A 27211-nucleotide genomic window follows, 5' to 3' on the forward strand; every position below is an offset into this window, starting at 1 on the left:
ATGGAGACCGGAAAGAGAGTTGTTGACCCAAACTTTCTGAGTCCTGTTGGTCAAAAAGTCCAATATCCACAGGATTAGCTGATCATCCAGGTGAAATCGGGTGTAAAGTTTAGTGGCCAGGATATGAGGCTGCAGAGTGTTGAACGCTGATGAGAAATCAGCAAACAGAAGTCTGGCGGAGGAGTCAGGGAGCTCCAGATGTTTGTGGATGGAGTCCAAGATGAAGATTTTTGCATCATCAACACCTCTGCATGCACGGTAAGCAAACTGGAGTGGGTCCATCAGGGGGTCAGTTGCTCTTACAATGTGTTGTTTTATGATCTTCTCCATGGCCTTCATCACCAGGGAGGTGAGGGCCACAGGACGAAGATCATTCAGAGACTTTGGGTTGTTTCTTTTGGGGATGGGGATGACTGTGGAGTGTTTCCACAGCTGGGGGATGGTGTGACTGTCAATTGAGTGTTGAAATAGAGTCCAGAACACACTTCCTAGTTGCCCTGCACAGTGCCTCAGAACTCGACTGCTGATGTTGTCAAGGCCGGGTGAGCTCCTCTCCCTGGTCCTCCTGAGGGCTCTCACCACGTCCTCAGTCCTGAAGGTGAGTGCAGAGCTGCCAGGTTTGAGTGAGGATCTGGACTCCTCAAGCTGGGTGATGTTGTCCGTCTCAAACCTGGTGTAGAAAGCAGGTGTATCTTTGTATACCGGCATGCAGATGTGTTGAGGTCGACCTATCAGATATTGGGGCCACACATCATCGGTGTAATAATCCAGTTGGATTTCTGTACCTCACTTTAGCCTCTCGGCCACCACAGGTTTTTCTGCCCTTGCATTCTTTGCGGTAAATGCATCAGTGGGTGCAGAAAGTGCAAAAGAAAATGCTGATATTAGTCGTTCAGATGATTGCCACCTGCACCCAAAAGGCCACAATGTTCTGGAAGTTGGAGAACAGCAGAGGAAAAAAAAAAGAGAGAGCGAGCAGGAAGCTTGCATGGCTTCGTATTGCACACTGCTTGTGTTTATCAAAGCTTAAGAAGGGAAGTTTCTCCATTCAGCCGGTGTTAATGAACCTTATTTAATAGAATAATGAAATTAGGCATGGCAGGGGGGAAGCAAGAAGCACCCGCTCGCTGTCCGGTGTGTGTGTGCGGGCTGACAGCTGTGGATAATCTCATTTGCTAAGCATAATTAATGGCAAGTGGTTTCATTTACTTGTAATGTGGACTGTCTTTTCTCAAGGGCAAAGAAATATGAAAACTTTTTGGATTAATTTTTCTATCGACTGACTTGGTATTAGGAAGGAAATTTGTAAGAGTAGATTTTTTTTCTTATTTTATTAAAGCTCCTGCTCCTTTCTTACTTTTTTACTTTATATGTGTCGTCTTTAATGAGCCTCAGTACAAATATAAAAGAGGAAAAAGGGCTGGGCTTTCTTTTATGAAACAGTAAGTATGCCATTCTTGGCCAGGACTTCAGGGCTGTGGTTGTTCTGCTGTTAAGGTTTCCGGCTTGAACTTTTGTTGGGTTTTGCTTGAATCCTGTTCCCGGTGGCTAAAGTTAAAATAATTTCTTTAATATTTATAACAGGTAACACTTTCTAAAGCCATGATTGCCGGTGAGCACTGTGCAGTTATGAGGTGTTCCAGAAAAAAACATGTTAATAACTGAAAGGTTTGAGAAAATAACTTAAAATTTTGACTTAAGATGTTGTTTTTTCAGTAGTGGAAACATCTTCAATACATGGGTGACCTTTAAGTTGAAAGCAGCATGAAATGGTGAGCTTCTAATTAAATCCAGTTTAGTTGCATCAGTAGAAGTTTGTTTGCATGATGTGTCCAGATGTCCTCCTGATTCAGCAAGGAAAGAAAAAGCAGTCGTGCATTGAAGATTTTGGTCCAGGCTCTACAGCCTACATCCATCAAATATGCTACCACTGAATAAAAATAGAGAAAATTCTGGACTCAACCATTTTCACCATTGCCATCTTGGTGCTTTACCCAGGAGATTATCCCAGATAATCCTCCTTTCTGACTTACAGAATGATAAAACTTTACTAACCTGACTTCATTTTCATTCAGTATGGCCTGAAACTATGACCATAAACAAAACAGACAAGTCCCAGAGAAAAAAGGTAGAAGCTACACCCACACTTTATGCTATTTATATGTCCTACCCTCATTTATTACTCTGACTGTAAACTGCAGAACTAGTCTATATTATCTTTCATCTGTGTTTTGCTACCAGACAATAAAGTGATGACCCATTACAACTGCATGTGCCATTTGTCACATCGGGTCAGTTAAATAAGCCGACACGTTTCATTGTTTTTTAGATTACCTCACAAGTTGCCTTTACATGCAGCATTCAAGCGCAGGTACTGAGCAGTGATGGCCGAGTGGTTACGGTGCTGGACTGGAAGCTCAGTGAGGGAATGTAGGTCCAAATCAATGGACCTACATGGGGACAACCATGTCACTTTGTAACCAATCAAATGTGCAAGCTATTTCAAAAGTTTGTTAATTATTATACCGTATTTATTAATTATATTACTGTAATCACCAATATATATTTTATGTTTCTGTAATTGTTAATAGTAAAATGTAATTATTGTTGTTATTCATGAATTATCAAATGTACTATTTCACAAAACAAAGAATAAACAGAAAAGCACTTTGTTATTTTTGATTAAGATGACAAATTAAAGTTATTTACTTGCATTCCTGAACAGAAAAGTTCGTTTTAGTGGTTCAGTGTTATGCTTGATTAATTTGTGACTCCGTGGAGTGGTCCAGTGTACCGGCTGAAGTTTCATTCAATTTAATATGAGATGTTTTAACCGAAGCAGCGCAGTCTTGAGTTTTGGTGCTGTGGCTAAAGTTGTAATAACTGTCACTGTCCTTTAAAATGCTGAACATTTTGCAATTTTCTTATTATCCAATAGAAAAAGAGTGCTTCTACAGTTTCCAGTGTTGCCTAAGATTCGTTTTGATTTCTCTTTCTATGTTTCTGAAGATGGAAAGAGACTGTTTGTCTCTGTGAACGATGAATTGGATTTCAAAATGCTCCTCCTTAAAATCCCACTAATGTTCATTTTGGAGTTTGTTTATAGGAGATAAGAGAAGGTGTGCACAGTCGAGCTGAGCTCAAACATGACCTAATTCATTGCTCATTACAAGAAGAAACACTATAGAGCCGAATTAGTTGCAGCTCACAAAGGCTGAGAAAAAAATTAGATTTTCAAAGTAGAAAAATATCCTTTTTATCTTCTACCTGTGAGGAAATTTGCAGTGATAACGCAGGGCCTCGAGCTTTGATCAGCTCTCCGTTCACGTGTGGGCGGGCTGAGAGAGCAAACTGCTGACAGCATGTTCCAATGAGCTAAACATTTGCACACAACACGCACTGTTCACACAGATGCACACAAACACACGTCCCACACATACTCCTACAAAGTTACAGAAAAACAGCGATTAACGCACCAAAGTGAATGACAAACGTAGCATGGCGCTGTTGTCCACCAGCAGGTGAGTCACTGTGGTCACAGGGTTAAACAGCCATCTGCCTCTGAAGGCTCGAGCACACTGCGGTTTCACTTCAGTGTGCGACGTGGATCTAAAAACCTGTGTAGGATGTTACGTGTGATGGATACAGACTTGGAAACTAGACGTTTGATGATATTACACATCATCATCATTATCCAAATGAGCTGCGTCTTAATCAGCATGTCACCGCACGCTGCGTTTTGATTGGGTCGTTAGTAGATATAACCACGACCAAAGATATCATCATGATCTTTTCAGGCTGTGCTTGTAGATGCCTGAACTTAAAGCTAAAGATTTTTTTGACAAGTATGGCTGTTGGTGCACTACTTGCTTAAGCTTGCACCACTGGTCTGGACTTTGACTCGGTCATTGCAGCACCTTGTTTCTTTTTTCAGCCATTCTGTTGCAGATTTGATGCTGTGCTTGGGATCATTGTCCTGTTGCATGACTCAATTTTGGCCACGTTTTGACTGTCAGACAGATGGCCTCTCATGTGAGTCCATGCTTGACTCAAAAACTGCAAGTCCAAATCATCACCCCTCCACCACTGTGCTAGACCTCATGTATGAGGAGCTGTACATTGTCTGTGCAAAGGGTTAGGTGGTTTGTTCACATGCAGCTCTGCAAACCTAAGCTGTGCAGTGAAGAAGGCGAGATTCAGGTGGAGACAATGCAGAGATTCACTGCAGAAATCGGTGAAAATGATTTAATGTTGGTGGTGTCACAATACATGCAAAGAAACCAAAGCAAGCAGCTGTGATGGCCGAGTGGTTAAGGCGTTGGACTTGAAATCCAATGGGATCTTCCCGCGCAGGTTCAAATCCTGCTCACAGCGAAGCACTTCTCTTTGTCACCATGTCCACATTAACCCACAGACCCATGAGGTAGTGGGAAGCTGTGGTTCAGACACAGTATGTGTTTTCTTGTCACATCAACCAAGAAATCTAAACTCTAACTGGCCCCAAATAAAAAATGTGTTGTCAAATCAGTATAACCATTTGAGGTTTCCTTGTGGGAACAAAGGGGGCAAAGTTACAGCGTTTCCTCCTCAGTAAATTATTTTAAATATGACTGTAAAATGTTAAATATGCAATGAAAACTTTTGCTATTATTAGATTTAAAACTACAAATTTTCACATTTTGAAAAAAAAAGTGCACCACTGTGTCTTGATGTGTGCTCAATCATCCAGGTAAATAAATCCAACACATCTATGTAAAAGACCATCTCTGAACTGATGAGGGGGCCTAAGGGTACGTCTTTCACCATCCTGCAGCTATTCCCCAGCTCTGTGAATGGCACCCATGGCTTTGATCAATGGTCATGACAGTTTGCATATTGATGATCAAGGAACTGACCTCACAGCCCTTTGTTCCTTCAGTGGGCTGGTTTCAGTCATTATGCAAATGTACTGTTTATAAGACTGGGGAAACCTGCAGTCAGCTGAGACTGAAGAAGTCACTTGGATGAGTGACGAAACGTTTCTCCCACAAAACGCTACGTCCAGATGAACAGATTCAACTTTTTTAGATGTGCACCACTGTGATTAACTTTGTGGTTCTCAAACTGTGGGGGGAGGCCCACTGTGGGTGAGACATGGCGTTACTGCAGTCACTGCAGGTGACGGACAACCAGATGAAAAATATGAAAATATAAAGTTGAATTTATTTTTTTAAGGAAAATAAACTGAAGCAGTTTCTTAATGCTATTGCTCTGACATTTGTTCAAGTAAGATTCATGACAGAAAGAATAAAAACTGTGTTTTGGGGCATTAACACTTCTGCAGTGGGACATTTCAGGATGTGTGAGATAATGTCTTTCCTTTTACCCCGTAAAAGACTTAAACACACATGTTTACAGTTGTATCCAGACTGCTCTGTGTTAGCTTCATTAGTCAAGTCAAGTCAAGTGGCTTTATTATCATTCCAACCATGTGCAGTGGTACAGCACACACTGAAACAACGCAACGTTCCTCCAAGACCATGGGGCTGCATATGACATATAACAGACAATCAACACAGGACTACATAAAGTGCAAGTGTACAAAAATTGCAAAAAATAAAACAAAGAGAGTGCAACACCAGACAGAACAGAGCGATACAGGCACAACAGTGCAACAGAAATGTGCTGTGATGTGTGTAAATTTTCTGACTGGCTCTTCGTCTCATCCTTCTCACTCTAATTTAAGAAATCCTGGTCAGCACACCTGAAAATAACTTGTGATTGTAGTTACAAGAGCAAACACGCGTGAAATCTTCATAAAAAAAAGATAAACACATCTACAAAATCCGGATAAAATGCTTTTGGACACTTTCTGCGTATTTTCACTGATGATATTTAGGAAGTCAAGAAGAGCAGAAAGCACAAAGACAGCTTAAAATCTTTATCTAATGTTTAATAAATAGCAGCAAGCTGAGTGCATTTTTCCAAATGTATTGTGCTGGCTTTCAAACCCATTTTTCCATTTTGTCTAATTAAAATATTGCAGCTAAGTGTTTGCGATTTCACCACAGATCCATGTCAGATACCATTTTCTTCCCCACACAGCGAGAACAGGCTGCAAAGCTTCTCTCCGGCCTAAATTTAGTTCAGTACGTCGTCTCATCTCATCGCACTCAGGGAACAAACGTCTGCTTTCAAATCAACAAGCTGATGATCATTATTTGGAAATGAGTGATGAAATTATTGCCTGAAACATACGGTGATGTGCAATGAAACTAAAACGAGAGACAATAACAGTGGCAGCAGTAATCTATGGCAGCCTGTTGCCTGCTTACAATGGGCCTCGCTTCAGCTTTTAATGCCCTCGCCTGCTGACTCGCTGTCACTTCATCAGTTTGAATGATTAGGCGGTGCTTATCTCTCACTGTGAGCCGTGTTTGTCGGTGGAGAATCGCTTAATTGTTTTGTTAGTTTATCGAAGCCCAAGTGTAGTATGAGAAATGAGTGGGTTAAATCTAATGTTGCTGTCAGTGTAAGAAAGAAATATATCATTTTTTTCTGTAGATTAGACTTTTTTCATAAACCATCTGGCTAAAGTGTGCAGGCGTCTTTTCCTTTGGGCCACATTTGGTCTTAACTGGGGCCAGTTTGGGTCCTGACTTATTTTGTAATCCCTGCTTGTTTTGCACTGTAGTTCCTCACCTGCTGTCAATCAGCTGATGCTCCCCATTTTTCCCCATCAGACTGTTGCATTTTCATTACAGTCGAGTTTTTCACTGTACTCCAATTAGTTTTCCTCATAGTTTTATTTTCTCGCTGTGTATTTTTTGCATCCTGTTAGTCCCAGTTGCATTCCTTGTGATGTTTGTGTCTGATTTTTGGCCCTTTTGACTTTTTGACATTAGCCTGGATTAAAAATTAGGATTTAGTGCTTTTCCTCTGACTGCCTGGTCCTGTGTTTGAGTCCTCTCTGGGCTCAATGCACAGGGTAAGTCTGGCTGCCTTAACTCAGCCACAGATCTGTACTACAAAGCAGGATTATCCAGGTGACTTCGGGGTTAACCCTGGGTGTTCGCTGTTATGGAGACGGTTTACTTCTTGCTATGTCATGCTTACATCGCCATGGTTACTTATGCTGCAGATATAATCTCTGGAGCAGTGTTGTTGTGCTCTAGATTAAAGATCAGGTAAGAAATCACCGCCTACTGAACAATCGATCTATGGAAAATATCATCACCATTCCTTGTAGATGTCTCTGATCACTGTGCACAGATAACAGGAGAGCCTAAAGTTTTATTCTCTAAGCATCTAACGTCTTTGTCTTCTCCTGAAGCACGTCTTTAATACATACACAAACCGTTTGTAGCAACAATGTTACCAATGTCCTTTTTCCCTTAAAATATGATCTTAAATTCTATCAAACTGGCATGTTGTCTCAGCCTACACTTGTGTTTCTATACAAATCAAATTCTAACAAAGTTGGGACTCTGTGTAAAATGTAAATGACGATAGAATGATATTGAACCCAGCTGCTCAGTGGTCCTGGGACTTCTTTGTTGTATCTGCTTGTTTCAGATGCACCAAATGTTTTCAGCTGGTTTAGCTTCGTCTTGTTGATGCAAAGCCTTCGACTAAAACACGTGTCGTTTGGATGGGAGCATATTCTGATGTAAAACCTGCATATGCCAACAGTGATGGTGCGTTTCCAGATGTGCAAGCTGCTCGTCCCATAAGTACTAATGACCTCCAATACCAGCTGATAACAAGCCAAATGGTCCCTCTCCTCTTAATTCCAGAAGCAGTGGCATCCATGTTTTCCAAACAGAATTTCACATTTTGTGACTTCCACTTTGCCTCAGTCTAGAGTCCAAGGCTCTGTTCTTGGACTCCACCGACTGTCAGGGTCTCTCAGTTTTCACACCTGTTTCTGATTTGCTCATGACCGGCCAGTACTTAAGCACCCGCTCGAGCAGCCATTCTCTGCCAGATTGTTGTGGTAATCAGGCTCAGTCATGCTTGTGTGCTTCCTAACGTTGCCTTTTTTCTGCTTTTCAGTCTCGTGTTCGGTTGGCTGAAGACCTCCTCTTGTGTTTAGTACTGACCTGCTGTCTCGGGCTGGTTTGCTCCTATAAGGAAAGGATTCATCTTCACTTACCTGCCAGAACTCACCTGTCTGCTCTTAACCTTAACTCAAATCCCTGGAATTCTCGCTGCATCTCATTTCATTGCATTTTGTATTTACTCAGGTTATTGTTGTCAAATAAGAACATTTGTCTGATGATTTGAACCACGCAGGTGTGACAAAAAAACCACCTAAGAAATCCAGAAGGGGGCAAATACTTTTTCACAGCAGTGTCAGCCTGAAATTAATCACATTTGCTATTTTTATTTTATAATTTACTATTAAAAGTGCAAATTAAAAATAAAAATTCAGGATTTTGCAATAAAAATATCAGTGACTTTTTCTGTCACTGCTTCAGCCCCATTGGGGATCAAAACTCAGCTGCGGCACTGTCCTTCCAAGCTGCAGAGAAGATGGGACCCCTAACGTTTGCAGAGTTATGGCCACACTTTACCCGCTGAGCATCCCTGCAATTAAGTTGAATGGGCGCACAAACCATATTGCTAATGGTTTCACAAAGCCCAAGCCCCAGAGAAGTGTGGCGATTGAAGAATCCATCAGTGAAATTGCGCACTGACATGCCCCACTAAGTTTGACTGCACGATGGAGCTCACTTATCCAAAATGCATCCAATATACAAATATAGCCAAACACACGCCACGTCATGACACAGAGCCGTCACAGACAGCAGCTGTTTGTCGCATGTCGGAGAATCATAATCCTCGCTGAAAGCAGGACAATCAAATCATTTCTCCAACGAGACTTTACAGCCAACAAATGACAGTTTGTTAATTTGACTGAAAAGGCAACAGAAGGGGATTTTTTTTACAGCCAAATGGCAGTTTATTTTTACTGAAATGCTCCCAAAAAGTTCATCTGTACCCAGACAAAAAAAAGATAAAAATCCAGATTAACAAAGTAATTTCATTGCAGTCTGTGCTCAGAGGGTCCTCACAGCATGCTGTAATAAACGAGCTGAAATGCAGCGGCTTTGCATCTAGAAAGTTCTTGACATTTTCTTGATTTTTTCCTCTTTAATCAACTCACTTGTGTTTTTATTTCAAGGTGAACTCCGGTCCAGGTGAAAACTACCCTGCTGGTTTTGTTGCCTCTCTGTTTCTGAGCTTTTTGTGCATCTTTTGACGTAATTGTGCTTCCCATTATTTCTCTTCTCTGACTTTTACTTTGCCTCGCTTGATCTCCTGAAACTGCTGTAAAATATCTCAAAATAACCTCCTCCCTGTGGAGGAATATAGGTGACAGCTGAGTGCCTTAATTATGGGGACAGAAAAAGGTGAATAAGCTGCGAGTGCAGCTCCACGGGGCTGTGCTCATTTGCAGATTCAGAACTTTATTTAGGGGGTTACAATACGGTGCAGTACTCAGTGTCATGTATGACTATTGATCTGTGTATTAAAAACAGACGTCATCGATATGAAACCCACCGGTTTATAAATGTCATGGTCCTGGACTTTTTTGGAATATGTTGAGTTTTTATTCCTGTTTTGATTTTTAATGTTTCTGTGCGTCTCCAGCCTTTCCCTCCCTCCATCTTCTCCATGTTTTTTTTTATCATATTTTCCTGTTTTATTTTGGAATTGTTTCTCCTTGTGTATCTCTCCCTGGCTTTCACTTCTTGTCTTATTGGGTCATCTTCTCCACCACCTTCACTCCACACCATAAAAATCTCTCATTAGGCTAAAACGCTCATTTAAAAAAAATTATTTTAAACATACAAAATAGATGTGAACTCAAATAGCAGGAACTGAGGCCTCGCCGGCTTACTACCCTTTAGTTTGTGTTGTCCTGAAGCCCCGAATTAAACATTTTGGCCACTGCTATCTTGGTTTAGGGTGGAACCTGAGGGACACTCAAAATCACACGAACTTGTCACGTGTAACTGTTTTATCTCACATTTTAACTGTAGCAGGGATCATTTAAAAGGAACAACATATCCAGCATCATCATTATGAGTTGGGCGAGAGAAATAACCCCAAGCGAGATAGTCAAGTGTCTTATTCATGACTGATGGGAAGTTGGAGTGAGAGGTGGACCCGTTGATTGGTGCATCAGCAGTAATGCAGGCTCGGCTGAAGTGGTGAAGAGAGAGCTCCAACATTCATCTAGTCTTCAAAAATGATCGAAAGAGCAAAGCTGTGAATTCAAGTGGCTGAAATGTGTTTCTCTGCCTTTGAGGCAGGCTGATAGGCTGAGGACCTTGGATGCCCAGTGGGAGCTAAGAGAAGAACCACTCCTACATTGTGTTGGAAGGAGCCAGTTGAACTTCCTTGAGCACACAACAATAGGGAGGAGACTTTGGAGCAAGCCCAGAACCTGCTGGGGAGATCAGGCCTGGGAGTGCCTTGTGATCCACCATGAGGGACTGTTCAGCGCTGCTGAGGAGAAGGGCGTCTGGAATATCCTGCTTAGCCTGCTGTGTCTGTGCTCTCACCATGATTTGGAAGGTAGACAAATGTGTGCGAGGAGCCTCGTGTTCACCCAACCGATGGTGAAAAATACGTCATCCGGACCGACGTGAACCCTCACATATGGGTGGATGCGTAATGGCTGTTCATGTTTGAACCAAACTGTGAGCGAGGAATCGGCTCTGCCAAACTAGCCGCTGCTGCCAGTGATGTGGAAATGTTCCTGCAGAGTTCAGCAGCAGTGTTTTCTGAACTCTCTCACCTTTTAATGCACATAAAGGCTTTATAAGAGACTTAAAGGAAAACGGGAAATCTCAGAAAAACATTCAACTTCCTTTTAAATTAAATTTGATGTTTTTGTAACACTGTAAACAGAAAAGACTTGGTAATCCCATGTGATTACTTCCTCTTTTTCCCCTCCCCATTTACTTGTTTGAGTGACAGTTTGCTTATACATCCAGCTGTCTAGAAGCTCACACAGTCTCAGAAGAACAGAGAAACTCAAACACTGCTGAATTACTGAGCGCACAGCAGTCGCACGACACGAGTCTCCCTCCTGCTGCGCGCTCACAGAGCTCCATTGTAAGCGGAGACGTTTGCCATTTGAGAAAAAGATGCCACCTTCTGTTTCTAAAATGACAGCTGGCATTAAAGTACAGCTCATTGTTGGATACTGTGGAAGCATTAGCTGAGTGCATTGTGGTCCGAAAATAGTGGGATTTGTGGGGACTAATGATTTTCTGGAGGCATTTATTTTTCGTAGAGGACACGCTTTGATGCACAAAAAAGGCCAACGGGTCATTAATGAAAGTGGAAAAGGCTTTGCGCACTTTGAATAACTGCTGGATTTAATACCGTGGCCATCATGGAGTAATCTGCAGCATTTACCGAGGATTATCATGTGCAGAACAATGCCAGTGTAATCCTAAAAGGCTGACCTGTTGGTCAGACCACTGTAATTATGATTATCGGAGCTCATATCCTGATGAGACATTTATACTCACACGAGTAAACAGAAAGTGAACATTTTTGGCTGCACGCTGGGACTTCTTGGACACAGAAAGTGGAAATAGGAGCAAATTGAAAACTTCATTGACACTTTTGAGTCATAATCGCCTCTGTCCTTTCTCACAAGTGCTTATTTTTTTTGCAATCAGTGTTAAAAATACAGAAGTGGTCACGTTAAAGGGAGTTCAAATAACCACTGTTTACCCAACACTGCTGTCTTGTTAGTAATTGCATGTAAAATCTAAAAAAATGGAGATGAACGGAGGTGATGGTGTCGCTGTCGGCTGTGCCAGCAGCTGTATTCCTGTAAGGACTTCTTCTTTTAACATCTTCATTTTCGTCTCTGGTTTCTTTAATTGATTAACATGCCTGAGATGCGCTGCGTTGCCATGATTGCATTGTTCACATTTTTGTTGCTTGATCAGCACTTGGGTTTGGCTTATCCTGTGTTACAGCTATAAACGCTGATAGGAGCCCAGAAATGAACGAACAAAAACAGCAAACAAACAAATCAAGCAGAAAAGGTTCTCCAGAGAGTCTGAACCACGGGGACAGAGAGGGAGCATACACCTGAGACCCTCTGCAGACTTTCACCAACTGAAGATGACATAATATCACATTAAAGCTGAAAACAATAATCACCAGGGCAGATATGTGAGTGTCCTGACTGATGTCACGTGGTTAAATAGCAACTGTACTTTGGCTTTTTACACCAGCTCCTAAACCTCAGGAAGACTTTTTATCATCAGTCTGACAGAAAGCTGAAACCTGCATGCAGACATCGTGCTGTTCTGCCATTCAGACAAACGGATCTTAACAAAATCTAACCCAGCACATCTGTTTTAATTCAGTTTGTCAAATAACCAGTTATACATACACTTTAGCTCAGGCTATTTGCATTTGTTGCTATATATCTGTGTTAGCATTGGCACTTTGATCAGATTATCATGGTGATAAAAATATGTAAAGTTTTTATTTATGGGCTTAAAAATGAACGATTTCCAGTGCTATGAAGATGAATGAAGTTTGCACAACCTGACTTAATCACTCAGAAACCGACTGGACCATAAGGGATGAATAAAGCATTTTTTGCATCATTTAGAGCTGAAGTTTGAGTTTGACTGCAGTTAATAAGATGAGATGATCCCTGACTTTTTAACTGCTCCAGAGGGAGAAACAATCCCAGTGTCTGCATCAGTGCTTCGGTTTCCAATCCCAAAATAAGACTGATTCACATCCACCAGGTCACCATGACCTGCTTAGGGTCGGAGCTGGGATAAGGTTTTGTTGTATGTAATACAAATATAATATAGCAGTGCTTGTGCAATATGCTATATTAAATTTAGCAGTGCACAGGGTCAAAGCATTTCTTTTTGGATATACCAAATATCCAATCCTCCAAACAGGTTGCCAGTGACCCGCTTGATGTAGAGCCTGTAAGGTCTGTGTACCTTAAGGCGTCGCCACAGCAGAAGTCTGTACTATGAAGCAGGATCTTATCCGGATAACCTCAGGATCAATCCTGGGCTTTCTGTACTAGGAAGGTCACTTCTTACAGATCAACAGGTATGAAATCACTTTTATATTTAATCTTTACTCTCAAACAGCAGCTGATAGAATACAAACTTAAACCTTGGGGAGCAGGTTACGCTCAGCGTTTATGTTTAAAATCACTGAGTGTTTTCCTTACAGCATGCTTTATGTATCATATAGATTGTTAAGCCATAATTTACTAAAATCAGTGAATGAAGGGCAAACTGTACCACTGTCAGCTGCCAACAGGTTTATATGTGATTCTAATCTGCATTTAAGTCTCTTTTACCTGAACTACAGCTACTAGAAGACAGAACAAAAACCTGTACAATGAAATTAATTTCACTTTGATCTGCTGACAAACTGAAGCAATTTCCATCATAGGGAGCAGTTACTGTAGACAGTATCAGTTAGACGGTGCCAAGCCCACTCCTTTCATGTGAATATGCAGAGTAGATAACCAGTTTAACCAGTTTGAAAATTCAGTTCACAGCTTGGAAGGCAAACATGTAAACCATAGGAGAACATGTGGAGCCACTAAAGGCCTGGCTGTGGTGGGGTTCGAACCTACACCCCCAAAGAGACTGGAGCCTTAATCCAGCACCTTAGACCACTCGGCCACACTACCACTGATTTCTCTATAAAACAACATTTATTGGTTGGTTAAACCTCAACGAGAAATCTCTATCCCTATAACATGCTCTTAATATCCAGGTGTCCAGCAGCTTTTAATTAGTTTTTATTTACACCTCTACATGGGATTTAGCATTAGTAAAAAAGTCTGATAACAACCCAAAAGGTCTCTCAGTGGTAACAGCTGACTATTTCTGAAACTATGCTTGCAGCTAAAATTCAGTCTAACCCCCAAAATAACAAAACCAAGCCAGGACCCACAAACAGGATCCAACAAACAAAGAAAGACCCAAACAAGGATTCAAAACTCAGAGACAGCAGGAAAATCCCCACATAAAGACAGAGAAACAGCGAAGGACAAAAGCAAAAGCAAATCAAAGCTCAAGTTAGCAGAAAACCAAACAACCAAAACCAAACACTTGAAATCATCACAAAACCCAGAGACTAAAGCAATAAGCTTTATTTTTCCTGTAAATGCTCTTCTTGAACTCACAAATACAGCAGGTGGACTGTAGTAAATTGTAAAATATCTCTTCCTAAATGCACTCGCTGTAAGTGATGTAATGTGATGCAGTAACGGCAGAGCAAAACAAAGCCTGTGTAAGAATTTCATCAGTGGAGTAAAAAAGACCGAAGCTCACAGAATACAGCCACAAATAACTGTGTCAGCATCATCATCTGTTTCCCACATGAAGTTCAACAATCACAGCTGCTCGACTCACCTTTGCCTTTGCACCTCCTCCTCCTCTTCCTCTTAGACTTTCCTTTTAGGTCACAGTCTGACCGCTCCATGTTTCTGCTGCAGGTCCCCGGTGCCATTCAAGGGATGTTTTTTCCTCTGTTCTTGTTATTTTCCCACAAGTTTGTCCTTCTGCTGCTTCTTCTCTTCTGCTGGTCTGAAACAAATGAATCAGAGTGCAGCTCTGCAGCAGGAAGCCCTGCACAGTGACTGACTTCTCTCTCCCGCTGCCGGCTTTTGGAGGCGGGCGACTGCTGAGGTTGTGACATCATGAGGAGAGAAAGGGCTGTGATTCAGCATCACTGAGTTTGGTGGCATCAGCTGGTGGTCAGTGGCACATTTTGTAAATCATACAGGGAAGCTGAACTAGTGTCTGAACACTACAACCAAACATAAGCATCAGAATATTGATGTTAGGGGAGAAAACAGAGGAATATCAGTGTTTCTGAGAAAGATGGAGAACCTTTGAAGCATGTGGTCAGAGGATTCAAAGTTATCATTTTCACCAACTAACCTACCATGCATGTCTTTGGACTGTGGAAAGAGAGCAGAGAAACCAGCTGTTTGAGGACTGAACATCACGTGAGCTGCTCTGCAGCACTGAACCGTTCCACACATCCTCTGACTGAGGTGCACATGAGAATGTGGTCAAACTGGACATCAGCCCATCAATAACCTGCGTGATGTCAGACTTAGCCAATGTGCGAGAAGCATCCAGTCCAAACAATGTGCTGCTTTTGAGTTTACGCGTCCCACACGCTCTATCCAGACGGCTCCTCCACGAATGCTGAAGCAGACTCCCTCCTGCTGTGTGCTTCATATGAGAAAAGGACAATTTTTGAAAATATGCAGACGTGACTCCCCTGAATTTTTCTGGAGTGTGAAAACAGTTTGTTTAAGTAATTTAAGACTGATGAAAAGCTGCAGATCGCTGGTGAATTTCTCTGGAGTAGCTCCTCCCACGGTCGCTGATGTCAGAGGTCCAGCTCTGGACCCAGGTCTGATACTGTGTCAGCTTTTAGACACAAATTGGGGTTTTTAGGGGGGAATGCATGAAACCAGTTCTACATTAGTGTAGGTGGAAATGAAATCATAAAACCCCAGAAGTTTCTGAGCTAGTCCCATGGTTACAGCGCTAAAACATGTTAAATCTCTGGCTGTAAATAAACTATCAGTCTCAGATTTGTAATATAATTTTCCACATTTACTCAAAAATGTCCAGATATCATAGAATTAATAAAAATGATGAATTAATCATAAGATTAAAGCACATACTATAAAATACTTGAATGAAATGCCTACAACAGACCGACCGATGCACAGAACTGTGCAGTGACCACACATAAATATGGACTGTGCTGTACATGTGACAGTTATGCATACTGCATGCATGCAACAATATAACACTTAATACACACACGCACATATTAAACATTAAAGCTTGAAATGTAGGTTAGCGAGCTGCTCCCGCTGTGTTGTTTCAGAAACAGCAGGAGACAAACTGAACTTCTCGTCGTGCTACACTTTTATCTTCTTTGTGTCTCCTGCTTGAGGTCTGCAGGCTTCAAAACCGACCCTATGGAAGTGAGAAAGAGGCAGAGGATGAAAGATTTTCATGTATGCATAAACTGTGTTCTAATTAAAGGGAAAAAAAGGCAAAGAGACAAGGTGTATTTACAATGCAGTGCTGTCTAAAAGATGACAGAGGAGACCTGCCAACGCTGAATTCAAAGCACCGTCAGTAGTTTTTATGAGCAGGTTCAGAGGAGCACTTTAAACCAAAATGAAAAATGATCAAGTGTTCAAACGTTCACATTCAAACATGTGAAACAATCCCTGGTTCAGGACGGGAGGTGACACTAAGCAGGAAGGGCGTCCTGTGTGAAAATCTGTGATATATTAAATACATTAAGCTTCCAAAGGTATTCACCCCCCCATCCAAATCATTCAATTCAGGTGTTCAAGTCACTTCCATTGCCACAGGTGTATAAAATCAAATACCTGGGCATGCAGACTGCTCCTACTAACATTTGTGAAAGAACGGGTCACTCTCGGGAGCTCAGAGGATTACAGCGTGGTACCGTGATAGGACGCCACCTGTGCAGGAAGTCCAGCCATGAAATTTCCTCACTTCTAAATATTCCACAATCAGCTGTTATCAGCATTATAACAAAGGGGAAGTGACTGGGAATGACAGCAACCCCCCCGTAATACTAACACATGCTCAAAAATACATTTCTATTCATAATGATGAATCTAAAAAGACATTTGAAGCTTTCTGCTCTAATTGAAACTCTTTTGCATCATAATGTCTCTTTTGCATAATCCCCTCTCATTTCCTGTCCTTTCAACCTTACATTCAATTAACAATGGCTGTATAATCCCTGCCAATCACCTTCCTCAAACTGATAATCTGACTGTGCTACATCTGCATCTACTCATCCCCTCTGCTTTGCTCCTCACCGTCACTTAACTCTTGCTGCTATCACACTTCATCATTTCAGCCCTCCTCTCCAACCGTGTCTGAGTTTCCATTTCTTTCTTTGAAGGTTTCCAGTCACCGACTCTTTTCAGATTTTAACGAGGTGTTCTTCCTCTTTGTTTATCGCCACGTGTCGAGCTTCTGGGATTCATATTTTCTGTAGCGTTTACCTTGCTGACTCCCGAAGCTCCACTGCTGTGTTTTTATACGACTGTGTACAGTTTCTTCTGTCAGTGTGGCTCAGCAGGAGAGGAGGAATGGACCGAAGGTAGCTTTAAGACTCCCTTAGTTATTTGAAGGGTTTCTCTAATTTGTACGTAGAGAAGTTGGTGGAACATGACTAACCATCAAATAAATATATGTACTATATGAGTGCTGTATTTTCAAACTGATCGTGTCTGCTTAAAATCTTCCTGTAGTTCCCAGGATCCTGCTTAAAGAAGCTGGATCCTGGGAACTACAGGAAAATGTTAAGATCTCTTAACCAGAAAGGAAACTCAGGACTTTAAAGCACATATAAAAATACAGCTTACGAACCAAAATAGGCATTGTTAAAGGATAAATTTGTACTCTACCTTCTCATCCAAATATGATAACTTCTGGCTTGAAGCAACATGTTGGCAGCCAAAACGCCAAAGCCGAGGCTTCAAAACACACAGTTCAAAATAAATGGATGATGTCACAGCGTCAATCACAGTCCACCTTTAAACTGTCAGCAGATCAGAAACTGCCATGAAATGCCTCCAGGAACATATTTAGGCATTTACTTTGAAGTATTATTGAATATGAACTTATTTTAAGTGGTCACATAAAAACATTGCTGATATAAAGTTAACAGTCAAATCTGAATTTTTTCAAAGGAAACTTTACCGACTTTGCCCCAGAACATGAATTTTAAATGCTTTTTACTCTGTGACGCCCGCAGCATCTGACAGACATGGAAAGGGTGAAGCTGCAGTTGTAACTTCATTCTGGGATCATTTGTGTTTGGGTGACATGAATCCCATATGCACTGGAAAGCTGTAATAACATTTCTTTAAAGTTTCTGCTTTAAAGGATGCTAATGATGCTCTGTGTCACCCATGACAGTTTCAAAGAGGTTAAATCAGCCAGATTTGCACATCAAAAGATAATCAGGCGATCAATATGTGAGATTTATTCAAATTTATGGTTGTGAGATCTTCTTGAGCGTCATCAATCGTGTTTTTCATTGCTATTTTCTCTTTCTTAGCAAGAGATAATCTATAAGGCTCTTTGGGGACCAGCCTAGCTGTCAGTGCTTCCAGTCTTTATGCAGACTATAAATTCTGTATTCTGACACGGGAGCTGAAAATAAAGAGAAAACCCCCCTCAAAAAAACAAAATAACAAAGTTTATTGTCACACTAATGATCCCATGAGGCTGACGTTACGCAAAGTGGTTGTCACGCTTCATCTAAAGAGACCTGGTATTCAGACAGGGAAAAGGCAGGTGGGTGGAAAACAAGATGAAAACTGTAACAAGGCCTCAAGCGCAGGATGCAGCAGGTTTGTCTAAAAGAAAAGAAAAAAAGAGAGAATAATAATAATAATAATAATAATTCAACATCTAATTGGAGGAAACAACATGGACTCTAGAACAAGGAAAAAGGAGAGACCGAGGGAGTAAGTCAGCAGTAACTACACGTTACTCATTAGAGTTTAAAAATGCTTAAAAACTTTAGTTATAGAAAGTAATTTGTTACGTTGCCTGAAGCTAAGTCCATCGTTTAGATACAGTCTATCCTTCACACAGTGATGAGCAGCACGAGTGCTTCCTACAAATTTAACCAAATACATATTCAATCCTTCCTTTCTGCCTTCCTGTGTTTTCTTGCTTCTCTACCTTCTATTGTTCTTCCTTTCCTCCTTTTTGTCTTGTTTCTTCCCTTCCCTTTCCTTCATTTATTCTCTACAGTCTTCTTAACTTTCCTCCTTTTCCTTCTCTATAAAATTTCTTCTTTCCTTCCCTTCTTTTTGTCTTGCTTCTTCCTTTTCTTTTCCTTTAATCCATCTCTATACCCTTCAGGTTCCTTTATTCCTTCCTTTCTTCCTTTTCCTGATGTCTATCCATCCTTCATTCTTTTCATGTTTTTTTTCTATTTTCCTTCCTTCTTCCTCTCTCTGTACCATTCCTTCCTTTGTTGGTTCCTTTCTTACCATACTTACTTCTGTCCTTTCTTCTATTCTTGCCTTTCTATTCTCTTCTTTCTATCATGTTTCCTTCCTTCTGTCCTTGCTTCCTTCCTGCCTTCCTTAAATTATTCCTTCCTTCCTTTCTTCAACCCAATTCCCTCTCCTTTTCTAGTCATCTACACTGTGTGTGTGTGTGTGTGTTTGCATGTGCATCAATAAAACAGTAATTAATGCAAAGCAACAAGAATCCAACAATGACCACAGTCACTGAAGAATCCCACGTTAAGAAGCTTTAAACTGAATTAAACAGCACGTTTAAACTGTGGAGAATTAAATCCAGGTTAAAGCCAGACAAAGAAACTGAGGACTGTGAAGCATAAATATGCTAATTCTATAACACGGGATGTTTCCAGATGACACAATACACCTCCGTTTATCCCGTACATGCTGCCGCAGCTCTCCACAGAGGAACGCTGAGATGGATCTAATGTACAGTGTAATGCTTGGCCCGAGGAGAACACGGGGAAGCTGCTGTGTCCTATTTGCGGGGATGTCGAGCTCATTTTGGAGAGCACCTCATTCTGCCCGGCCTGTGGGATCTTAGCCACAGGCTGAAATACAGTACAATCTATCTGTTTTTCATCAGACTCAGTAATAGCCTCTCTGTTGTGTCTGCGTGATGCTAAAGTCTCACATCCACTTTATCTCATCTTATCAGATTGGATGTCGGGAAACGGCAGGAGGAGAAGCTGTACATGTTATCATTTCTTGCCATATTATAATATTTTGTTGCACACAGCAGAAAGCTGCAGGATCTTCTCTGAGGCGCATGTGTGTATACACTTCATAATGTTGTTTCCTGCTCTCCCTCACCAACATGGGACCAAATCTACTGGTACGTGCTCTCAGGGTGCCTCGATCTGTTTCATAAAGTACAGCTTCATCTCAAAACTGCAGGAAAGTTAATCAGTTTGAGATGAATAAAATAAACTCTTGAGAAGTTTTCTAAAAATTAATGCTCCAAGGGTACTCCAATCCATCTGATGCCTCTGCCATCTCGCCTTTAGGGGAGAACTTCTGGAAACCACTTAAAGCCCAAACCAAACATCTGAAGAAGCTGTAACATAAAAAAGAAAATACTCGGATAATAAAATAGCAGACTGATATACCCCACTCACATCAGTATGCAAAACTCCCAGCTGCACATTTAGTTTTGCATAAAGACTGGAAGCTCTGCGGGAGGACAGCTAGCTCGGCCCCCCAAGAGTCTTATTGACTAACTCCTGGCAAGAAAGGGAATAAATGTATTTCTAAAAATGGCAAACAGCTCCTAAAGTCAGAGTTATGGCTGATGGTGTCAATAATTTATGAGTCTGTTTAGTATGAAGTTGAGTATATCTTTCATATTGATCATCTCATTTCCTTTTGTTGTGCAAAAACTGTCCAATAATCTTTAAAGATGCTTTATGTGGCTTTTTAGCCACCAGGGGGCAGAATAACAGCAAAGCTGAAAAACACAACGCAGCTTCCTTCTTTCCTTCCTTCCGTCCTGTATTTGTTCCTTTGTTTCTTATCTATCCTTCCACCTTTGTCCTTCCTTCATCCTTCCTTTTTTCTTCTTCCTTCTTTCCCATCCCTCCTTTCTTTACTTTTTCCTTCCTTATTCCCTTCTTTCTTTGTTTTCATTATTTTTTTCTTCCTTCTCTTAATATTTCCTCAATATGCCATCAATTCCTTCTTGGTATCCTTTCTTTGTTTCTTCTATATGTTTTTTTCCTTTCATGCGACCTTCCATCCTTCCTCAGTCCCTTCTTTCCTTCCTTTTTTCGTGTATTTCTCTTTCCTTTCTTCTCTACAGTCTTTTTTCTACCTTCCTTTCCTTTCATACCGCCTTCCCGTATCCTTCCCTATACACTACCATCCCTTCATCTTGACTTTTCTTCCTTCTTTCATTGTTTTTATATCCTTCCTTCTTATAGCATTTCTCCTTTCTTACTTCTATCCTTTCTTCTTTCCTTTTTTGCTTCCTTTCACACTAATCTGTTTATTTATTGGTTTCTCTTCTCCTTTCCTAGTCAGCTACATTGTTTTTTATGTGATGCATGTGTGCCTGCATCTTTAGGTGTGTGTGTGTGTGTGTGTGTGTGTGTGTGTGTGTGTGTGTGTCAGTTTTATTGTTTTAGAGAGCGACGGCGTGAAGTCAGCCACCCTGGACACAGTTGAGTGAACTGGCGGGGAGTTTCATTACGCTGTGAAATAACGATCACACCGTGATTAAGTTGATTAGATTTCATGAATATTTGAAAGGCAAACTAAATTGCTGATTAAATATTAACTGGTGGTTTCCTCGCTGACAGACTGGGAGATCATATCACATCTCCCTAACGGCCTACTGTACAGCTTCAGCGCTACAGCAGCATAGTATAACTGTATGTTAATCAGGTATGTGGTTGTTGATTTAACTGACGTCTATTTTTAGGTTTGCAGCTGATTATTTTATCTAGTCTGCGTGTATGAAGGAGGACTGTGACCGAAATGCTTTAATTGTTTTTATTTCAAACTGGTTTTTCGTGTTTGGTCCTCTTCATTCATGCTTCAACTTTACAGCAGTCGTCCCCAACATTCAAACCATCTTTTGGTCTGAGAACGTTGGCAGTGGATCCTTTGGGAGCTGCTCGTCCTGGTCTGGGGGCCTCCCAAAGGATCAGGTTTATTCTGGTGGTCAGACTGAAGGCCTGGTCTTGAGCTGTTCCTGTGCAGTACTTGTAATTGCTGTGGTGCTGATCCTGCCAGGAGAAGCTGCTGCTGTTGGGGAGTGCAGGTGTAATGAATTGATCCATCAGGAGGAATCCCAGGACTCAGCAGAACACTGCAGATGATCAGCACATGTTCATTAGTTACTTACAGACACAATCAACACTGACACAAACTTAAACATGAACAAACTCTTCTCATGCAGTTATTACTGAAATTCATTCAAGGGAACATAAAAAACTATCTTATAAAAGGACCAAGGTCAAGGTTTGAAGTTCATACGATTCAAACAAAAGCTGAAACTGGCTGCTGCACAAAACAGTTTCTCTATAGTTTTTGCTGGTTTTGGAAATACCGTTTTAACAAATCTTTAAACTTTAGTACTCTGGCATATTGAATGTTTTGCACCCTTTAAGCTACATGAGCTGAGCTCACTCTAACATCATGCACACGTTATTATCTGCTCCTAAAATTAAACAAATAATAAATAAAGGTAACTTGCCACACATAGTTTCAGTGATTGTAACTCAGTCACAATAAACGAGTGCTTCTGAGAAAACAAACTGAGTTTATTTTTATTTTTATTGGAAAAAGTAGCTTTTGTTGGCTTATTTCTGAAACCTGATGGTCTTTTTGCCCTTTGAGAACCAAACTGAAGGATTTTTTTTCAGAGAGTAACTTTGATTTTTCATATTGTGAGAAAAAAACAACAGCAAGCATAATTACCAGAGGAACCTTTGCAAGCTTGGGGGAGGATATGAAGACTGTTAACAGAAGAGCCTGAGATCAAATCCAGGATCCAGATGGCTTTAGCAGATTCTAATGTGATTCCAAACATGCCTAAGTTCCCGGGTTCAGTGTATATGTTTGCAATGATAAACGGGTTAATTGGCTGGAGTCGTCATGCTGCTGTTTATACAGCTGAAACTGACTCTACTCATATGAAAAGCCACGGATAAAGGTGAACGCTTTAAAGTGAGCTTATTTATTTTTGCTGGTGGTGCACATATATTTACTGATAGAAAGCCACAGCTGGGTCACTGAAACTTCTTAAAGAGAGGATTTTTAATACCTCATTGTCACCTGCAGTGTCCGGTCTGTTAATAAAAAGAGTTGCAGTAAAAATATGGGAAAATACATAAGTATAAAACTCACAACATTAACATCATTACAGACTAACAAAACATACAGCTCTCAGTCTCATATGACATAATAAACCTTGTAAAGCCAAGTGCATCATATCTGACACCCAAGTATCACCTGTGTGATACTCCATTTTCAAAAACCATCATGCCTGATGATGAGTTAGCTGCTTTAGGGAAACAAAGAGCACAGGCGGCACCAAGTGGCAGCAAGAGGAAACTGCGTGAGCTTTATAGACTCGGCTCAAATGTCATAAATGTTGATTAACAGAAACATGTATGTGGATACATCTGAATGATAATTTAAATAAATATGTTCCAGGTGTTCCAGATGTGTCTCAGGTGTCACTTTCATCGTATGATCTCATAACATGAAAGCCTGTGACTTCTAACAGTCTTAGAGGACCTGTTTTTGAGTATACATTTTACTGGAATCTACTTGTATAAGAGAAAAATGAGAACAGATTTTTTTCTACCGATATTTGCTGATATGAAAAGAAACTGATGCCGATGAATATATAAGCTTTGTGTTGAAAACAGGCTATAGACAGAGGCTCCATGGTGTAGTGGTTAATACATTTAACTGATCCCTGGTTTGATTCCAGGAGGAGACAGAAATCCTCCCAGGGGCGTCACAAATGGTAAATGGCCTGTATTTGTATAGCGCTTTTACTTAGTCCCTATGGACCCCACAGCGCTTTACACTACTGTCACACACACATTCACACACTGGTGATGGCAGCTACATTGTAGCCACAGCTGCCCTGGGGCGCACTGACAGAGGCGAGGCTGCCGGACACTGGCGCCACCGGGCCCTCTGACCACCACCAGTAGGCAATGGGTGAAGTGTCTTGCCCAAGGACACGACCAAGTCTGTCGGCGCTAGGGCTCGAACCGGCAACCTTCCAATTACAAGACGAACTGCCAACTCTTGAGCCACAACCGCCCCACAAGCTATAGTGGGCTCCTAATGCTGGTCTCAGCCTTGGATAAATGAGAGGGCTGTGTCAGGAAGGGCATCCTGCATAAAATCTGTGCGAAATCGAACACGTAGATCCATCTGCCATTGAACCTCCTTTGAAAATAAGGGAGTGGTTGAAAGTACTACTAGTATAGTATACTGAATAAATAACAAGAAGCAATCTGAGAGTGCAAACATCCACCAAGGCAGGTCCCCCTCTGACCTGTATTTACTTTAAAGAGAATAGTATCATATATTTTTTAATATTCATTTTATTTTCTTTGTTCTTTCTAATTGTAATTTAAGATGTTTGTAGTGCAGCTAAAACCAGACAAGGGTAGCATGACAGACGTTCACTTTGACTACACAAACATTATGTAGGAGCAAGTTATGGACAATAGGTACTGATTCATAAAACACTGGACATGAATAACTTGAGCTTATTAAATAATACTATGCTGCAGTATATTTCTAACTAAGCAGCTCATTTTAGTTCTCCTGATAATACTTTCTTTAAAGATATAACACCATTTGGAGTCAACTTGACAAAAAGGCAGATGTGAAATGCGGCGAGGTCAGAGGTCAAATGCGATGTTTGGATGCAAACTATAATGTCATGTTTAGTATAATTTCCTAAATGTTCCCAATAACAACAGCAGTAGAATTTTAAGCATAGTTTTAAATATAACAAACATTTTATGAAAGGCTGACAATATTTGAGGAGAGGTCAGAGGTCAGATGTGATCTTTATACAGTAATTTTTGCTTAGCAATACACAGCACATTTGTAAGAGTCATAGTTTCTAAGTTATAAAGCTTTTTGTCAAAATCTGGCCAATAAATCTTTGAGTCGACCTGTGAGACAAACACTAGTGGATTGTTAACATGACCGCACGCTACGTCCCTACAACGTCATCGGAATTCATTCAAAGGTTTTGAGCTGTCGTGTTTACAGACAAAATTACATGCATGTAAACAAAAACATAACCATCGTGGTAACAGTAACAGTGTCATGGTCTCCCTGTCTTCCTGGCTGTTTCAGGCCACACGTTTGTTTGTTACTGTTTCTCTCTCTCTCTCCTTCCAGCATAATGCTGTCCTATAGAAATGCAAAATTTCCTTTTTATGATTTTGTCTTGTATTATGGATGTGTGCCATGGTATATAAATTTTTAACTCCTACGTCTGTGGAGGAACTTTGAATTTCAGAAATCCAGTGTGAGCCTCACCAGACAGTAAAGTGTCAAATATTTGCTACACATAGATACTTTTAAAATGCCAACACACTCAAAGAAAGAAGAGTGAAAAAAATACGGACAGTGAGTGAAGACATGGCCGATTATTTAAAAAACACATTTAAAAAATTACTTTTTCAAACCTGTTTGTAAATTGAATGTCAATTTAAAAAAATTTGGATGTTTAATCATTGACAAAATAAAACCGTTCAAGTTGTACTTAGACTCAACAGTTTGAATGTTCAGCACTGCAGCTCTCACTGAAATTAATTTCTCCCCTATCGCTCCTCACAGACTTTTTGATAAGATATCTTGCAGTGAGCAGCTGGTGCGTAAAACGGATCTGATCAGAAGGATCTTAATTGCAAAAAACAAAACTGAAAGTCACTCTTCTTTAAGTGACACATTTCATCCAATCACACCGACAAAGGAAACAGCACGTACAGTTCACTGTGACTTTGTACCCACAAATAAATAAATAAAACTTCTTCTTCTGGAAAGCAGCTTAAATGATTTACCGATTTACTCCACTGCGCACAAGTCTTGACGTTCATCCTGCTTTTAAGCAGCTGTCTGTGAAAAATGATCCGACATGGTAAAAGATAACGTTCCTCCAATGGCCACTCGAGCCAAACAGAGTCAATCCTCAAAGATTCTCATGTTAAAATATCCAACTTTACACCAGAAACACCCTACGAAGACCTATTTTGGGCTCTAACAATATCTGACAATTAGACTTGACGGTTTGTTTGTTTATTAAACAGCTGAATGAAGCTCTCTCATCTGAGTATTCATTTGTGGCTTTTTTGTCTTTTTTCTGTACAAAGTTACTCTGCTGGAAAAAAAAAAAAGGAAAAGAATTCAAAAGTACCCCCTCAGTGGAAATTTTGACTTAAAATGCCATCACTATCATTATTTTAACTTCTCATGGAAGGGAAAAAGCATCTCGTTTATTGTTTCTGAAATCATAAGAGGTTAAAGTTTGATTGTAAAGGTGCATCGTTGGCTCGTCCATCCGCCCCAACCTCCTCTTTTTATTGACTTTGCTGCTCTACAACAACTACAAAGATAATGGAACCTGTTTTGTTCCTGATAATAAAAAAACAACTTTAGCTACTAGTATTGTGTACAGAAATGTACATACTGTCAGGATTCCTGGATCATTGACCCAGTATTTTCAGTTCATGTTCACTGTTTATCCTCTGTATGTTCCACTTCCTGTTTTGTGTTAGCGTTACTAGTGTATCATGTTCCAGTTCCTTCCATGCATCATTAGTTAGACTAAGTTCAGCTGTGCTCTCACCTGTCTCCAATCATTGTCATTGTTAGTCATGTATTTAAGCCCTCTGTTCCCTTCAGCCCTTGTCGTGTCATTGATGTTGATGTTGTTCTTGTCACGTGTTCAGTTCAGTCAGCCAGTTAGTTTACCAGTCCATTAAGTTCAGCCAGCCATCCTGTCATCTGTTGTCTCCGTTTCCAAAAAACCTCCTCATTCTGCACCAAGAGTCCTGCGTGTGGGTCATCTCTTCCTCGCCTCCGCACACGACCCCTGACACATACATGTCTGTAATGGTCGCAAATGATGAACAGATGGTTTTTTACATGAAACATCCCAGCCAATACCAGTTTACTGATGAGGGGTCCTCTGGACTAACCAATACTTTCTTCACAGCTTGTGACAATTTTCTTTCTTTTTTTTTGGCCACCTGGATGCAAGAGCAGGAGATCACTTTGGATCCTTTGTTGACATATTTACTGTGATAAATCTATACAGTAGATTGTATGTGTGTCTGAATCTGCTGCCTTGACTCCACTTACTCAGACAACAGAACTGATGCACTCTGCAGAGAAATGATGAAGAATGTTCGTACTGAAAAAGAACTCAAGGAATGCAAATCTAATGAAACCAAATATCTGATTGGTTGAGGTCGGTAGAAGTGCTGCTGAGAGGACTTTGATTAAAAAAACAAAACAAAACATGCAAACTGGCACATTTCAGTCTGTCCAGACATTTTAAGTGTCCCGCCCCTTCACAGACCTGCCAGG

The 27211-nt window shown here is 40.8% G+C and overlaps 2 protein-coding genes and 2 non-coding genes across 7 annotated transcripts in view; 2 read left to right on the forward strand and 2 right to left on the reverse strand.

Annotated features, from left to right (window-relative positions):
• Positions 1-27112, reverse strand: part of LOC100692843 (adenosine deaminase RNA specific B2 (inactive)) — a 51297-nt gene extending 24185 nt beyond the window's left edge. Inside the window, exons 1-3 of one of the 4 annotated variants that reach the window (XM_005463032.4) lie at positions 26469-27112; positions 17498-21944; positions 14424-16016 (exon numbers count right to left, since the gene is read on the reverse strand). In XM_005463032.4, the coding sequence (XP_005463089.1) occupies positions 14424-14520 (97 nt within the window). In that variant the 5' untranslated portion in view covers positions 14521-16016; positions 17498-21944; positions 26469-27112. Of the gene's footprint in view, positions 1-14423; positions 21945-25683; positions 25810-26468 lie in introns of those variants that run through there. The other 3 variants (XM_013265986.3, XM_025900323.1, XM_025900324.1) reach the window with 3 other exon arrangements.
• The window catches only part of LOC109195563 (tripartite motif-containing protein 16), a 1176058-nt gene that overhangs the window by 474618 nt on the left and 674229 nt on the right, over positions 1-27211 (forward strand). The gene's annotated exons all lie outside the window — the stretch shown is intronic.
• Positions 4293-4374, forward strand: trnas-uga (transfer RNA serine (anticodon UGA)). Its single transcript has one exon. It is a non-coding gene; the product is annotated as a tRNA-Ser (tRNA).
• On the reverse strand, positions 13615-13696 carry trnal-aag (transfer RNA leucine (anticodon AAG)). The gene has a single exon. It is a non-coding gene; the product is annotated as a tRNA-Leu (tRNA).

Source organism: Oreochromis niloticus, linkage group LG18 (genome assembly GCF_001858045.2).
Source record: "Oreochromis niloticus isolate F11D_XX linkage group LG18, O_niloticus_UMD_NMBU, whole genome shotgun sequence".
In the NCBI taxonomy this organism is placed as follows: domain Eukaryota; kingdom Metazoa; phylum Chordata; class Actinopteri; order Cichliformes; family Cichlidae; genus Oreochromis; species Oreochromis niloticus.